This window comes from Phycodurus eques, chromosome 6 (assembly GCF_024500275.1).
Source record: "Phycodurus eques isolate BA_2022a chromosome 6, UOR_Pequ_1.1, whole genome shotgun sequence".
Taxonomy (NCBI): domain Eukaryota; kingdom Metazoa; phylum Chordata; class Actinopteri; order Syngnathiformes; family Syngnathidae; genus Phycodurus; species Phycodurus eques.
The window spans coordinates 17,381,400-17,398,145 of NC_084530.1; the positions used below are offsets into that span (position 1 = coordinate 17,381,400).

A 16,746-nucleotide genomic window follows, 5' to 3' on the forward strand; every position below is an offset into this window, starting at 1 on the left:
TTTTTCAATATGGGGTGCTGTGTGTACATTAATGAGGGGAAATAATGAATTTAAATCATTTTAGCAAATGGCTGCAATATAACAAAGAGTGAAAAATTTAAGGGGGTCTGAATACTTTCCATACCCACAGTATGTAATACTAAAATACAAAATAAAAATACAGGAACCCTGTTCAATATAAAATATAACAAAAGTGCATGTCTGTGCAGTCAAGCAACAATTAATCAACTTTAACTTGGCTAAATGTGGCCATTAAATAGTAGTTTAGCCATTTAATTGACACGTGTTGGATTTATCTCACCAAACATTATAATGAATAAACACAAAAGGAATGAAGACGTTGGTCATTTTACTCATGAGGAGGGCGCATGGGAGATTGTTCAGGTTACAGCCTCTCAACACGCTCTAAACAATCTCCCCCGTCGCTCCTACATTTATTTGAAAATAGGAGAGTTCTACAAGACATAATATTCTAAGCATTAAGACACAACACAAAACATAGGACCAGACGACACCTGTCCCGTCCCCGACCACATCCGATCACGTCCTTGGTCAAGGCGCCCTTCCATCAAATGTTGCTGAGTCATCTTCTTGAAGGCGAGACATCTTTCTATCTAAATATTGTCCATAATTCTAATGCAGGCTACTAATGCAAAATACTAATGCAAGCTAAGCAAATAAATGATAACTACTAAGATATATCTAACAACACGTTTAACAGCCAAAGGCAGAACATATCCTAGGTTTCATTTTGTAAAATGTCCTCATGCACTCATTGTAGTCCAGTGCAGTGTTCTCCCTAAAAAGTAAAAGTTTTTTTTAAGCTTTAGGTGTTTGTATGTGCTACTTGTTTCAGTCAGAAGTTTACATGCATTTCATTTGTATTTGGTATCATTGTCTTTACACTCTGTAACTTGAGTCAAATGTTTTGGATATTCTTCGACAAGCTTCTCATAATAGTTGGAAGGAATATAAGATTACTATGCCTTTTAAACGATTTGGAAAAACATAGATGATGATGTAATCTCTTTGGAAGCTTTTGATTGGTTTATTGACAACATTTGAGTAAATTCGAGACACACCTGTGGATGTATTTGAAGGCAAACCTGAAACACACTGCTTCTTTGTGTCCCATGGAAAAGTCAAAAGAAATCAGCCAAGATATCAGCAGTAGAATTTTTCAAGTCTGGCTCATCCTTGGGTGCAATTTCCAGATGCCTGAAGGTGTCACGTTCATCTGTTCAAACAATTGTACAAAATTAAATACACCAGGGGAAAGGACATAAAAGCCAGATTCCAGTTAGCAAATGCACAGACGTGCTTGGTATAAACAGTTTGACCTTTTTGAAAAGCCATGAAATATAGTCTGACTCGTTTGCAGTAGGAAAGGAAATTTGTTAGTCAAACCTCTTCTTCTTCAATGGTTTTAGGAGCAACTTCCAACTGTGTCTGATACAGCCACTCTGTCACTACGGTGTATTACTATAATTGCAGCCAGAAATAAGAATGCTGATCAAATAAATAATACTATATCATAATGATACCAGGTTTCTTGATGTCAGAGGACTTTAGAGCCGGAAAAACCCTGCTGCAGGTGTCAGTGTCGTATTTGTGGTGTGACGTATGCAGCCTCAAAGAACGTGTCGGACTGGTGGTTGTCCCACTGGATCTCAGCACTGAAGAGCAACTCTTCAGCGGTGAGCAACCGTTCTTGCTCCGACTTCCTGGGCTCTCCTCGCCTGCTCCTGTTCTCTGCCGGAAGCTTCATGTGAGCACAACCTGCTGACTGTGTGTGTGTTTGTTTGTTTGTGTGTGTGGGTGTGTGTGTGTGTCTGTGAGAGAGAGAGTGGGTGTGGGGGACTCCAGTCATTGACTTGACTACAGTCAAACTACTACAAATTGCCAATTGTACATTTGAAAATCCGCATTTTCAACTTAGTGTGCCATCTGTTTTGTTTTCGAAAGAAAAGTAATTATTGGCACCTCATAACGCAAGAATCACAGAGGCAGCTTGAAGAGTTGTACGTTTGGATTCAAGGTTTGTTTTTTTACGGAACCCCAGACATGAGAAAATGTTTTTGAATTGTGGCCCCCATATAGATGTAACGTGTGAACAAAATGCAAATTTGTGGGTTTAATATCTTCCCATGAGTAGGTCAATGAAGCACGCCTTTGTTAGAAAAAAATATATATTCAAATCAGGTCAGAGCTCCATGCAAGTCAAAGCCCCATGCTTAATGCCCGAGGTCCATGCGGGAAGTCAGAGCTCCTATATATAAGCAAAAATAAAAAAAATTAATAACTGACGAAGCAGTTAGGAATGTTTGCTTGAATGTTGTGATTACGGTACTTTAATTGGATCTGTTATTTTGAGATACATCGTGTATATTGTATATGATTAGCTTCCCATTTCGATTATTACTATTACATTAGACAAATCTCTACTCAGAATTAGGGTTAGAACCCAATACATTTATTATTTTTTTTTTTTACTTTTTCCTACTCCTATTGAAATTTTTTTTTTTTTTTTGTTTCTTGTAAAGCAAACCTGAAACCCAATTTGTTTTTATTCTCTTTCAGTAATGCTCAACTGGTATCTTGGGACATTGGTGTAAGAATGTTTTTACATTGCACAAAAAGGCACGCTCAGTTACTCCTGCACTTTTTCCTGGGATTCTTTTGTTTGTCAAGTCTTTTTCACACAAATAGTTACTGCAATTATGACTTTATTACTGTCTTAGTGATAGATTAGTGACTACAGGGGTGTTCCGATGTACTGTACGTACAAATTAGGTTTACGTCGATGCCGTAGGGGCAGAACTCTGGAGTAAACTGAGGATTCCCCTGTCCAGTAAAATATTTAAAGTGTAGCCCTGGTTTTTTGGAACATGACATTATTTTGACAGGTGAGAGGTGAGAAACATTATTACTTTGGGTTAGAGACTTTCCTATAAAGAGGGAATCAGTGCCAAGATTTGAGTGAAATCCTGTGGCCGTAATTTGTGCAGTTATGATATTCACTTTTACCATCGTTGTACGTCCAGTTATCAGGTTCATCCTCAGTTTCTTCATAAGGTGTGAAGAAAGGCACTTTGAACATGCGTGCATGTAGTTATGTTTCTAAAATATGATAATGACATGCTGTACATGCATTTTTGAGTTTTTTTTTTCGCGGTGCATGTTTTTTATTAAAGTAGGTTGCGACTTGGCAACATTAGGAAAATGCGGGTACCACGAGGACAGTTGAGAACCACTGATCTATTTTGTCATTTCTAGAGAAGGTGCCCTCAGTTCGTATACTGTTCAGGAATGATATTAATGTTATGGATTTGTATTTCGTGTGCACATTACGTCTTTTTGGCCACAAATTAGCATTTTGTGTGCATGTTATATGTATATTGTGGCTATTTATAAATGTTTTCCTCTGTCAAGTCTGGGGTTCCTTTCTGTTTTTGACCCGGAAACAAAATGAAAAAGAGAGTGGCAACATGCAAAGTTTTCCAACTCACTGATAAGAGACACGACAACTACAAAATCATTCGTCATATAAGCAAAGTGACTAATGTGCAATATATGACTTTATCTCTTCTTGACTTTTTGCCACAGCAACTTGGGACTTGCTTGAAACGTGAATGTTAAGAATTGAGACTTATGACTTTCTCACACATGACTTACTCCCCCCTCAGAAAACGATGATAAATTATCCGGAATGTTCACCCCTTAGGTCTGCTTTGTCGCCGCCGCCAGAGCCGAGCAGCGAGGTACGCTTCTACCTGGCAGTGTACGCCGCCATGGCGGGGGCCAACACCGTCTTCACCGCTCTGCGGGCCTTCCTCTTTGCTTACGGCGCTATCTGTGCTGCCACTGCCATCCACGACAGTCTCCTGGATCGTGTCATCAAGGTGACTGCGACCTGTTAAATACATTTCAGAGTTTGCATTTTTTTACTTTTATTTAAGTGAAGGAGTCAAATCGATACAGCTACTTTTGTCAAAATCATTTTTTTACACGAGTATCTGTATTGCATTGAATGAGTTTATAAATAAACCCTCTCACACAGAGTTCCAGTAATCGTTAGAGCTCCAGAGGCGTAACAGGAGAAAGTTATTTGTCTGTGTGCCTCTCACACGGGACCTATCAAAGCGGGACATTGCCGCGTCTCTGTGCACATTCCTCAATGTTGGGGAGGAACGAATTTTAATTAAAGTTAAACAAACACTTACTGGATAGATTATAATAAATTAAAATATTTAAATAAAAAATACTATCACAAAGATAATTAGAATAAATTAAATAGAATAAATATATATATACAAATTAATGTAAAATCAAACACAGGGGTCTACACTAATTTTTCCAGTGGTGTAGCACTGGACCATGATGTGTATAGTCTAACGTAATTGGCATACCGTAGCTTTGTAAATGGTACAGATTGACAGTGACTAAAGTTATATCTGCAAAATAGTTTACTCTATATTTGAAGTTTGTCTGAAACAAACTGGCTGACTAAACAAGTCATTTCTTTTATATAATTTGAAAAGACAATGGAAACATTTCTGCATGTTCACTTTTTCAGATAAAAGAATTAACATTTCAAAAGGCATGCATGTGTTTACATGTATTCTGTTGTTAAATTTTTTTTTTACCTGTCATAAATGCTGTACTTAACATAACGGCAGCATAATTTTAACTTAATATCATCATACGTATGGGGGGTTTGGATTAAGGGGAAAAAACAATGCGTGATTTGAATTTAAACCGTTTGTTAACAAGTGAGCAGAACTTGATTTTTGGTAACAATGTAGTTGTTTTCAACACACAGTGTTTTTCAAAACATTTTTAATGAAGAACTTGTGGGTTTAGAGTAAGAATACCGTGGCAGTATGACGTTTAAGTGGGAAGCTGAGCTGACGCTGTCTTATATTAATGGTGGACATGAGACTTCATAGTTGCATATGTCCGTATTTGTGTCACAAAGGTCATTTACATAACTTTAAAACTGTATAATTGTGGACAAAGGAGTCAATGGAGTTAGGTTACGTCTGTGTCTCTGGGGGGGGACTTGCCCTGCGCAGCACTGCAGTTTTGGTTCCCTTGCTGATATAGTCTTTTCGCCGCATAATCCTAACCTCAGATAGTCCTGAAGACTGTACATAGGCTTTGTCCAACATGGAGTGGCATTGCCAAGCGACAATACACACAAATACAAACAAAAACGGCACCGAGTGTGCTGTGATGAGATGCCATTATATGCCAGCTTGGAGCAGTGTAACTGGTATGGGGAAGGATCGATACTGTCTCAAATGTTGATGGCTCTGATTCCAGAAGATCGATTAGCAAAATAAAAAATTTATACTTCAGTCATTTGAGGCCCTGTATTTTCAGTATCGTATCAGGAAGGAAGTCGGTGGTATGGATCATTAGCAGACACACAAAAGGAGCACATCGTGGCATAATTTCGACGCAGCAAAAGCACAAATCTATTGGTGGCGGCCAAAATGTATTTATGGCAGCCCACCACAAATAAATCTCTACAGCATGTGGGAAATCCTGATTACTGCCATCACTTACCTGGGTTGACATATGAAGCACTATTGTCAGTTGTTTACATTTGTCATTAGGTCATCATTGTATCATGTTTTCCACATGCTGTATACGTATTATGCAACAAACACATTTTGTATTATTGACTTACATTTCATCACATTTCATCAGTTTATTATTTGTGTACGGAAAGAAGTATGTGGTTCATTCCAAAATAATGATATATGGTTTTAATCGACTTTTTAAAGTAAACATCCAAGGGTCCTGTTGATGCATTTATTAAAAAATAAGAATAAAAATGTAATCAAATGTAATTACATTACTTTGAGAAAATAATTGAAATAGTTACTTTACTACATACATTTTCAACCGGCTAACTTGTAATTGTAAACAACTACATTTCCAAAGGAATCTTCCCAACGTAGGCGTTCATTCAGACACATGCAGCTTCCCACAATCAGATAAGTGTCGCGTGTGAAATGTTGCAAACCGGTCTTGGCTTTCTGCTCTTCTTCACGCAGCAAAGCCAAATAAAAATTTGCAGGTTGAAGAATTCTATCCTCCTTTAGGTGCCGTTACCTTTCACCCAGAACAGCGAAACAGCTAAAAGGCTGATGGCCGGTGTGAAAGAGGTGACTGTAATGTGGTGACTTCTGCCCCCAGGCAACGGTGTACTTCTTTGACACGACGCCGCTGGGCCGCATCCTCAACCGCTTCGCCTCAGATGTGTACAGCGTGGACGACAGCCTGCCCTTTGTCCTCAACATCCTGCTGGCCAACGTTTTCGCTCTGCTGGGTACCCTGGTGGTGATGAGTTTGGCGCTGCCGTGGTTGCTGCTAGCACTGCCCCCTTTGGCGCTTCTCTACCTGAGCACGCAGCGCTTCTACCGACACACCTCCCGCGAGCTCAAGCGGCTGTGCAGCGTTACGCTCTCACCTGTCTACTCGCACTTCACGGAGACGCTCGGCGGCCTCACGACCATTCGGGCCAGTCGTAGCTGCACCAGGTAAGTACTGTACAGCATTTCCCCCCCACAAAAAAAAGTTTCATTGTAGAAATCCCGTATCAGAGCATTAGCAGAAACCAACAAAGTGTGACATTTCCGTAGTGTATTTTCACATAACCGATGTGGCTTCCTGCAATCAGATAATTTGACAAGGCAATCATCTGGTGTGATGTATGAAATGGTTGTTGGACAGTGACAGTTTCTTTCACAACCCTTTCACACAACCACTGTTCTACTTGAGCGGAAAGCCAGAAAATTCACCCTTTCCCTATCGGTAGTGTTCATACAGGACAATGATGGGAAAAATTTGGCTTCGATGGGCTGTGTGAAACGGGTTAGAATCCAGCATAGTAACAGAAGAGCCAACATGTTTTTCTGTGCCTTTCACACAGAACCCAGAAAAGTGGGACATTGCTGTGTCGGTGTGTGTTCACACAACTGATCTGGCCTCCTCAAATGCATCATTAGACGGCGTCAACGACTGTGTCTGGCGGGAGTGGGATGTGTTTAAGTTATTGGATGGCAGATACGATTTAGATACATTAATTCACCAGTGCCTTGAACCCAGCAAAGCAGGATATTGCTGTGTGCTTTCACACATTCCACACGAAACACCACATTCAGACAGCGGCAAATAATTTTCAACACAACAGGATGGGAGAAATGACTGCCGGATGTTAATGGTCATACCCCCGTTCCGGCCCTTCGCTGTTGCCTTTCTGTAAAAGACATCCGTGTATGACGTCATTCGCATTGGATTGCATTGGCTGTAAACAAACAGCAAGTGCCGTTTTCTTACAACTGTGATGTCGTAGGTTGGCGAGTAACGTGGATACAGAAGGAACTTTTGAAATCTGTCCCATTTAGTCCTCTATCGGTTCACTTCGCCGGCTCGCGTCCGTCATCATATCTCATCCGGGATGAATCCCTCACCGAGTGGATGCCGGCCGACTCCATGTTGAGGCAAAGCTCCTCGCTGGAGGTTGTAGCATCAAAGACAGACGTGGGTAGGAACGCGCTACATTTGCTCCATTACATTTAGTTACGCAATTTTTAGGATAAATTGTACTTGTCAGAGTAATTTTAGTGCAACATGCCTTTACTTTTAGCTGAGTATTTTAGTTTTTTTGTTGAAACTGTACTTTTACTCCGTTACATTGAGCTACATTTGGCTCGCTGCTTTTATTTTTATTAATCTATTATTGCTTGTGCAATCTACGTTTTGGTTTGTCAGAAAGACTTCAGTCACATGACTCAGTTTCACCAATCCAACAGAACTACTAATGATGTTTGACTCCATTTTACCAATCAAACAGAGCCAGGCAGTCACATGATGGCACACGACGTCTCTGCAGCCTCATACAGAAGCAAAGTTTTCAAAGTGACTAATTTTCATAAGATCTGGTAAAAACAACAGAGTAAAGAGCGATTATGTAATCTCTGCCCGGTGAGCTCATTGTGCTGTTTCATGAGTGTCAACAAAGAAATGAATTTAAGACAATTTCTTGTGGTAAAATTTGTTTTACCACAAGAAATTTATTACTGTTTCAGTTAAAGTTGGGCAATATTCCCATTTTATATTTTTGTCTTGTTGATGTTAATGCTTTGATTACAAATAAATAAATCAGAAGCTACCAGCTATTGAGTAGTTTTTACACTGAATACTTAGTCAAGTAAATATTTGGAGGGCTACCTTTTTCTTTTACTTGAGTCATATAATTCTAAAGTAACAGTACTCTTACTTGAGTACATTTTCTACCCACCTCTAATCGTAGACAAACGATAATCTTAGCAGAAAAATAGTGCAGAAAAATAGCAGATAATCTTAGCAGAAAAATAGTGCAAAATCGTTTAGCTTGGCGCAAAAAGTTTAAGAGGGTGGTAATTACAAATAAAAAATAAAGCTCACCGAGCTGTTAGAAACGGTTTTCCAATTCACAGACACACACAACACACTGCAAAAACTCAAAACTAATCAGATTATACTTAAAATCAGACTCCTCACACTTAAAATAAGACCCATCACATAAAAAGTAAGAATAAACAATTTTCACTTGTTTCAAGCAAAATTCCACTAGAAATAAGTCGAGAAATTTGCTATTGTGATAAGAAAAAAACTTGCTCAACTAACAACTTTTTTTCTACTAATTTCAAGTAAGAAATAGCTTGAAACAAGTGACATTTGTCTCAAAATAAATGACTTTTTAGGTGATGATTCTTCCAATTCTCACCACCGAATAATGTCACGACCAAAACAGTGTCAGTGAGCGGCATTGTGTGTTTTGTGCCTTCTTCAGGTTTGAGGAGGAAAGCATGCGTCGCTTGGAGGTCAACCAACGCTGCTTATTCTTGAGCAACGTCGCCACCCAGTGGTTGGACATCCGCCTGCAGCTCATCGGAGTTGCTGTGGTGACCGCCCTTGCCGCCGTTGCCGTCGTACAGCACTCCTTCAACGTGGTGGACCCAGGTGAGGGCTTAGCTTTTCAAATGTCTTCATGGCACGGTGCTACCCTAACTTACCAGTTTAGTTCGTTCTTTGACCAAGCTTGTAACTTCATTTACTCATATATGTATATAAGATGTACAGTCCCATCCAAAAGTATTGGAACCGCAATGTCAGTTCCTTTGTTTTTGTTGTACACTGAAGACATTTCGGTTTCAGATCAAAAGATGAATATGAGACAAAAATTCCAGCTTTCATTTCATGGTATTTACATCTAGATGTGTGAAACAATTTGGGACAGAGCACCTTTTGCACCCCAATGTCTTCAGCATACAACAAAATCAAAGGAATTGACCTTGCCGTTCCAATATTTTTGGAGGGGACTCTATATCAAATCTATTTCCCCCCCATTAAATTAATTAAAATGCCATTCATCTGTTCAATGTTTCTATTCCATTTTTTTAATAAAGATAAATCGTACCATATTCAGGGCTTGACATGAACACCCGCCAACCTTACAAATGCGGGTGAATTCCAGGCTACTAGTCACTTTGGTGGGTTCGATGTCAGCACACCCCTGTCCCCATTATAGAATGTATGTCGATTCATTTCTTTTTAGAATGGGGGGGAAAAAGCTCGATCACAGTGTCGCCCCGTGTTACCGAATGTATTTTGATCGGGAAAAGTTCTATTAGCACCCCTCACCCTCCACCTGTTCTGTTATGATCGGGAAAAAGATCCATCATCAAGTTTATTGAACGGACAAATAGTCAAACATATAAATACAAAATGAAAATGCTTGCAAGGAGCTGCTGTAGGCCACAGCTCACGCCCAGACACTCACACGCACACTAACCGGCTAACCCGACTCCAGCTTCTGATGTTACTGACTTAACCACGCTCCTTAAAGGCACACATCCAACATATGAATACTTAAGTATGTACAGTATTTCTACTTTATAAAACCAGTTTATTTCTTTACATTCTTTTGTTTGATTTTTTTTAAATACAAAACAGTGCTATTTAACTATATTAAAAACTAGGGCCGGACCGATAGCTTTTGTGAAGGCAATATATGGCCGGATAAAATTCTGATAACCGATTAATCGGCCGATTAATAATAAAAAAATATAATGAATAAAATTTCTTTTTTGGTCACTTAATGATTACAAAAAAAAAAGATACGAATTACAGGCAGAATATTTCAATTTTTACAATACTTCGTCCTTTAGTATTTATTTAACTTCACAGAGGAAAATCGGTAAAAGTCAGCGAATTCAAAGATGATTTTTGCTGACTTTTTTTGTTAATGTCTTACTTTGTAATGACTTAATTTGTCAAAAAAATAATCTGCAAAAATCTCGTGATTTTTGCCTATTTGAAGTGCTAATAGGACATGCAACAAATTAAACTCTAACTAAAGTCAAGGTACCACCATATAGGGACTCCAAATGGCTTGTGTTGAGACGTCAGCCTCCATCCATGTGTATTTTTAGGCCTGGTGGGTTTGTCGCTGTCGTATGCGCTGTCTATCACCTCCCTCCTGTCTGGCCTCATCTTCACGTTCACGCAGACGGAGATGCAATTGGTGAGCGTAGAGCGAGCCCACGAATATTGCAGCCAGCTCCCGGCGGAACCTCAGCAGCAGAACCATCAGGTACGCAGGCACCAACCTACAAACGGAGGTTGGCGCCTGCGTTTGTAGGCGCCAACCTTTGTAGGAACCAGAACCGCCTCACCTGTCGGTCTTTGTTTCAGCTGCCGCCATCCTGGCCCCAGCACGGAAGCGTGGAGTTCCGCCATGTCGTCTTGGCATACAGGGAAGGTCTTCCCAATGCCTTGGATGGCGTGAACTTGGTGGTGCGAGCCGGTGAGAAAGTGGGCATTGTGGGCCGCACGGGTTCGGGCAAGTCATCCTTGTTTGCAGCGCTCTTCCGCATGGTGGAGGTGAGTTGTGGTGAGATCCTTCTTGACGGATTGGATGTCTGCAGCGTGGGACTCGCTCAGCTCAGGTGACCATTTATGTGGGACGTCATACCTATCATTACCTTGTTGTAGCACTTGCTTTTCAATTTCTTACATGTGCAAATCAGCACCGAAACAATTGATATTTACCACATAGGTTCACTTGTATAACATATTTGGATCTGCCAAAGTGTAGAGCCCTAGGTCATATGTCAAGGTTATAGCAAAGTCATATATGTCAAACACAAAAAAAAAAAAATTTTTAATCAGATTGTCTTCAAACTGTGTGGACATATGAAATAGATAACCGCTGAAATAATTCGTCTTTGGCCGTGATTAGTTTTGAACTTGAGGAGACTGGTTAGAGCGTCTGCCTCACAGTTCTGAGGTGGAGTTTGCATGTTCTCCCCGTGCCTGCGTGTGTTTTTCTCCGGGCACTCCCACATCCCAAAAACATGCATGGTAGGTTAATTGACAACTCTAAATTGCCCGTAGGTGTGAATGTGAGTGCGAATGGTTGTTTGTTTGTATGTGCCCTCCGATTGGCTGGCAACCAGTTCAGGGTGTACCCCGCCTCCTGCCCGATGATAGCTGGGATAGGCTCCAGCACGCCCGCGACCCTAGTGAGGAGAAGCGGCTCTGAAAATGGATGGATCTAATGTCAAATTCAGTAATAAAAAAGTCAAAAATCTAATTGCAACAAACCACATCAAGTCATATGTCAAACTACAGGCCTTGATCAGGGCTTTCCAATTCTGTAGTTTGTCAATATATAGTGCCATGAAAAAGTATTGGCCCCTTCTCAAATTCCTATATTTTTGCATAGTTTCCCCACTTTAAAATCATCAAACAAATGTAAATATCACACAAATATAACCCAAGTGAACTTAAAATGCTATTTTTAAATGGTGATTTTGTTTTTTAAGGAAAAATTCAAATTTATCTGGCCCTGTGTGGAAAAAGTAATGCCCCCTAAACCTAATAACTGGTTGGGCCATCCTCAGCAGCAACAACTAAAATCAAGCGTTTTCTATAACTGGCAATGAGTCTTTCACATCTCATAGAGATATTTTGGCCCATTCTTCCTTGCAGTATTGTTTGAGGGTTTTAGAGCATGAACGGGCTTTTTAAGGTCATGCCACTCCATTTCAATCAGATTCGAGTCTGGACTTTGACTAGGCCACTCCAAAACCTTCTTTTTTTTCTTTAAGACATTCAGAAGTTCACTTGCTGGTGTGTTTTGGATCATTATCCTGCTGCAGAACCCAAGTGCGCTTCAGCTTGAAGTCACAAACTGATGGCTGAACATTCTTCTTCAGGATTTTCTGATAAAGAGCAGACTTCATGGTTCCATCAATCACAGTCCAAGTCCTGAAGGAGCTAAGCAGCCCAAGACCATCACATTACCACCACCATGTTTGACTGTTGGGATGATGTTCTTTTTCTGAAATGCTATACTACATTTATGCCAGACGTAACGAGACACACACCTTCCAAAAACCTCGACTTTCATCGTCAGTCCATGTAATATTGTCCCAAAAGTCTTGGGAATCCTTCAGTTTTTTTTGTGTGTTTTGCCAAAGTAAGACTAGCATTTGTTTTGACCTTGGAACTCTGCCATGCATGCATTTTTGGTCCAGTCTTTTCCTTGTTGTTGTCATGAACACTGACCTTAACGGAGGCAAGGAAGGCCTGCAGTTCTTTAGAAGTTGTCCTGAACTCCTTTGTTGCCTGCTGATAAGTCATTGCTGTTCTCATGGGGTAATCTTTGTAGGCCGGTCACTCCTGGGAAGGTTCACGACTGTTGCATGTTTTCTCCATGTGAGGGTAATGGCTCTCCCTATGGTTTGCTGGAATCCTAAAGCTTTAGAAATGGCTTTTGTAACCATTTCCAGACTGATGGATGTCAATTACTTTATTTCTCGACTGTTCTGGAATTTCTTTGGCTCGTGTTGTTTTGTTGCAGATTTTTTAGATCTTTTGTCCGACTTGATTTTGTCATAACAGATTCAGTTTTAGTGATTTCTTGATTGAATAGGTCTTTAGGCTTAGGGTAGGTTAGGTTAGTTAGTTAGTTTAGACTTGGGTGTGATCAGTAAAAATTAACCAAAACTTGTGATTAGCCACAATTAGTTCATGATTTAAGAAGGGGTGGGGGGTAAATACTTTTTCACACAAGGCCAGGTAACTTTGAATAGTGTTATTTCCTTAATACATGAAATAACCATTTAAAAACAGCATTTTAAGTTCAATTCGGTAATATTTGTCTGATATAATTATATTTGTTTTATGATCTTAAACATTAAAGTGGGGAAACTCTGCAAAAATATAAGAATTTGAGAAGTTTACCAATACTTTTTCATGGTACTTTACCCTCATGATGATGTCTCACAAGTAAAACACACTTTACAACGTTTGAACTGTGCCACTGCTTATTATATCCAAAAATGAGTACAAATCAATTTGCAATAAACCACATTGAGTTGTATGTCAAAAAACTTTCTTTTCTATAATTCAAATTCTCCATTGCTTTTTGAAATCACAAATTAGCACAAAAACAAGTTGTGATAGATTGAGTCCTACATCAAATTTAAGGCCACGATGATGGCTTTCCAGATCTCTTATTAGATAATAATTACTTTTAATATACCCTCATATGAGTATGTCATAACCCAAAAAGCATGCGTCTCAATGCTTTAAAAATGCCATCGCTCTAAACTCACAAATTAGCACAGAATCAAAGTGCAATTCACCACATTGAATCATATGCCAGATTAAAAGACCTTGATGAGGGCTTACTAGATCAGTAATTAGTTTCTCAATATGCTCTCATGTGAGTTCATAATAACCAAAAAACATGCTTTTCTATGTTTGAAAATCTCCATGCCTCTTAAACTAGTGTTTCTGGTTGTCTCTATGCCTGCTGACGGCGTTCCGTGCAGATCCAGGCTGGCCATCATTCCTCAGGACCCTTTCCTGTTCAGCGGGACCATCCGGGAGAATCTGGACCCGTGTGGGCGGCACCAGGACCAGCAGCTTCTGGAGGTCTTGGACCAGTGTCACCTCAGCTCAGTGGTCAATGCCATGGGTGAGGGACAATATTCATTCACTATATTAAACATTCCGTTTTTGTCAAATGAATAACACAGTAGACTTTTTGTTTTGAATTCACCATCAGTACATGCAGTGCATTAAAAAATAGAACATCCCTAATAACAATATTCTTATTTGTTGAGTACTGGTACTGTTGTTGTGTATTTGTGTCAGGTGGTCTCGATGCTGAGTTTCAGGATCGAGGCCGGACCTTCTCTCTGGGCCAGCGACAGCTGCTGTGTCTTTCCAGAGCACTGCTCACTCAGGCCAAGGTCAGGTCGGAATCTTCCGCTTCGGGTTGTGCTTCCGGTTGTGTTGATGATGACTAAAGGTCCCGCAGATTCTGTGTGTGGACGAGGCCACATCTAGCGTGGACCACAAGACCGATAAATTGCTGCAGAAGACCATCGCTGACAGATTCCGTGACAAGACTGTACTCACCATTGCACATAGGTCTGTGTGTGTGTGTGTGTGTGTCTGTGGGTCACTGTCCAAATACTTCTGTACCTTACTGTACTGTGCCTGTGCACCAGGATCAACACCATCATGGACTGTGAGCGCGTGCTGGTGATGCATGCTGGGAAGGTTGTGGACTTCGACACGCCGGCAGCTCTGCGCCAGAAGGATGACTCTGTCTTCCAGGGGCTCCTCGGCAGGGAGGGAGCGACGCCGGAACCGAAACTATGAGAGGAACGAGGCCACCATTTGCTTTTTCAGGGATTTACATCGCTGGATTTTCATGTTTGACATCAAATTTTGTAGAATCTGGCATTGAAGGTGAAGAAATACAGAGGTGCCTTGACTTACCAGTGCCCCAACCTGAGTTTTTTCAGTTAGGGGCCATTGCTTTGTCAATTATTAAAAAAAAAAAAAAAAAAATTCTTTGTGTTGCGTATCTACAGTAATTACTGGGACCCGACTGATAGGGATTTTTTTTAGGTCGATGCCGTTTCCATTATTTGGCAGAGTAAAATTCTGATAACCGATTAATTGCTCGATTCATTTAAAAATATATAATGAATAAAATAACTTTTTTACTCTAACGCTAACTTTTTTTTTTTTTTGGTGTAACTTCAGAACAGAGAGAAGAATTTTACAAAGAATCAGCTGATTTTTGCCATTTTGAAAAGGGCTAACATCGGCCGATTAAATTGGCCAACCGATTAATCGGGGGGCTTGAACAGATTATGCATTTTATGCAAGTAAATTCAATTCCAAGCTTGGTCACAGAAAGAATTAAACCAGTAAGTCAAGTTCACGCCGTACTTCCTGTTGGACGATGACGCCGGCTGCTGCTACTGCACACGTGCAAAATGTTGTTGCTTGGCGTTGCCATGGAGACGCCCATGACTTCTTGTCCTGTGAGTCACGCCGGCCGTTGAGCACAAAGTACAAACAAGGAGTGGTGATCTAGCGGTCTTATTTGTGAGATAAAATACTTGAAGAAATGCACGACTTAATCATGCTCTAACATTTAATTTGATTTTTTTTAAAGGGACATCATTATAATGATGTAAAAGTAAAAGAAAAACTTCCGTTTTGTTTATAAATATTTGTGTGTCAGGGGTTTCTGTCTGCCCAGCAAGTGTGAAATTAAACAACCAATTCAGTCTTTTGGACTTTCTGAAAAATTGTTAGTTAAACCTAAATTGCTGCCCCACTGTGGTAGCACAATGACATAATTTATATAATCCCGCCCCATACCAAGTTGCTCTGCTCATGATTTGGCAGGTAGGGTGGCTAAATATCCAGAGCCTCTTTTAAGCCCTGGCCAGAGGCTAGCTGCCGGACTACGCTGTGTGAAACACTATCATGTTAAAAGGTTAGCAGAGTTGGAGTGTTACACAGATTGTGCGTTTGTTTCTTTTTAGGCTACTTTAAGACGTGTAATTGGGCATATGGTGGTGAAGTGCTGCATCCACTAGGGAAAATACAATCAAATATTTATGGGCAATCACTTTATGGGGGCATGGGTGGGTTAAAAACATTAATTCCCATCTACTTATTCAAGACTACAAATTAATACAGAAAATTCACAACATCAATTGATTATGATTCAGTTACTGGTTTGGTTTGTAGCGTCAGAAAATCGGCAAAAATGTTGATCATTGTTTTCCAAAGTAAAAGCACGTTTGCAAACGTCTTATTTTGGTTAAACACAGACAATCGGTCCACTTTCATGAAGGACTACAGAAATCTGAAAATTTACTGTTGAGAGGCTACAATTCTGAGGATTTGGACAAGTTTAAGTTAATGTCTGTTAATGATTAATTGCTTATCAAAATAGTTGTCAATTAACTTGATAATTGATCAGTTGTCGATTAAGTGAGCAATTGTTGCTACATTTGTTGCCAGTAGCTTTTTGGAAAAATAGCCGCTAGAGTCTCTAAATATTACGACGATGTCACTAAGACGCCCTCGCTTCGGCACATCACCCTAATGTGTCCCAATGCTTTTCTCTATGTAGTGTATGTCTTCATGATGTTTTTGTGAAGTGTGGATTTTTTTTCTTTAAAAAAAAATGGTCATGTTGGAAGAATAACTTGTTCTTGTATACATATAAAGTTTATTGACATGACATCATTTTAGTCCTAAACGTCTTATAATCAAGTCATGTAAAAGTCAGCTCATTATTTTGGTCGAAAATTAAGCCCCTGAAGCCAGTTTGAATAAGCAACATGAAATTTGGTAGAT

The 16,746-nt window shown here is 39.9% G+C and overlaps 1 protein-coding gene across 6 annotated transcripts in view; it reads left to right on the plus strand.

Moving 5' to 3' along the window:
* abcc10 (ATP-binding cassette, sub-family C (CFTR/MRP), member 10) overlaps nucleotides 1-16,746 on the plus strand; it is a 45,643-nt gene that overhangs the window by 16,660 nt on the left and 12,237 nt on the right. For 3 of the 6 annotated variants that reach the window (XR_009768823.1, XR_009768826.1, XR_009768825.1), the window contains 10 exons: nucleotides 1,630-1,768; nucleotides 3,725-3,902; nucleotides 6,208-6,551; nucleotides 8,849-9,018; nucleotides 10,491-10,651; nucleotides 10,753-11,006; nucleotides 13,902-14,047; nucleotides 14,227-14,324; nucleotides 14,384-14,505; nucleotides 14,586-14,829. Coding sequence is in view for 2 of the 6 variants with exons in the window: in XM_061680293.1 (XP_061536277.1) it covers nucleotides 1,630-1,768; nucleotides 3,725-3,902; nucleotides 6,208-6,551; nucleotides 8,849-9,018; nucleotides 10,491-10,651; nucleotides 10,753-11,006; nucleotides 13,902-14,047; nucleotides 14,227-14,324; nucleotides 14,384-14,505; nucleotides 14,586-14,739 (1,766 nt within the window). In the remaining 4 variants the exon portion in view is untranslated. Of the gene's footprint in view, nucleotides 1-1,629; nucleotides 1,769-3,724; nucleotides 3,903-6,207; nucleotides 6,552-8,848; nucleotides 9,019-10,490; nucleotides 10,652-10,752; nucleotides 11,007-13,901; nucleotides 14,048-14,226; nucleotides 14,325-14,383; nucleotides 14,506-14,585; nucleotides 15,090-16,746 lie in introns of those variants that run through there. The other 3 variants (XR_009768824.1, XM_061680293.1, XM_061680294.1) reach the window with 3 other exon arrangements.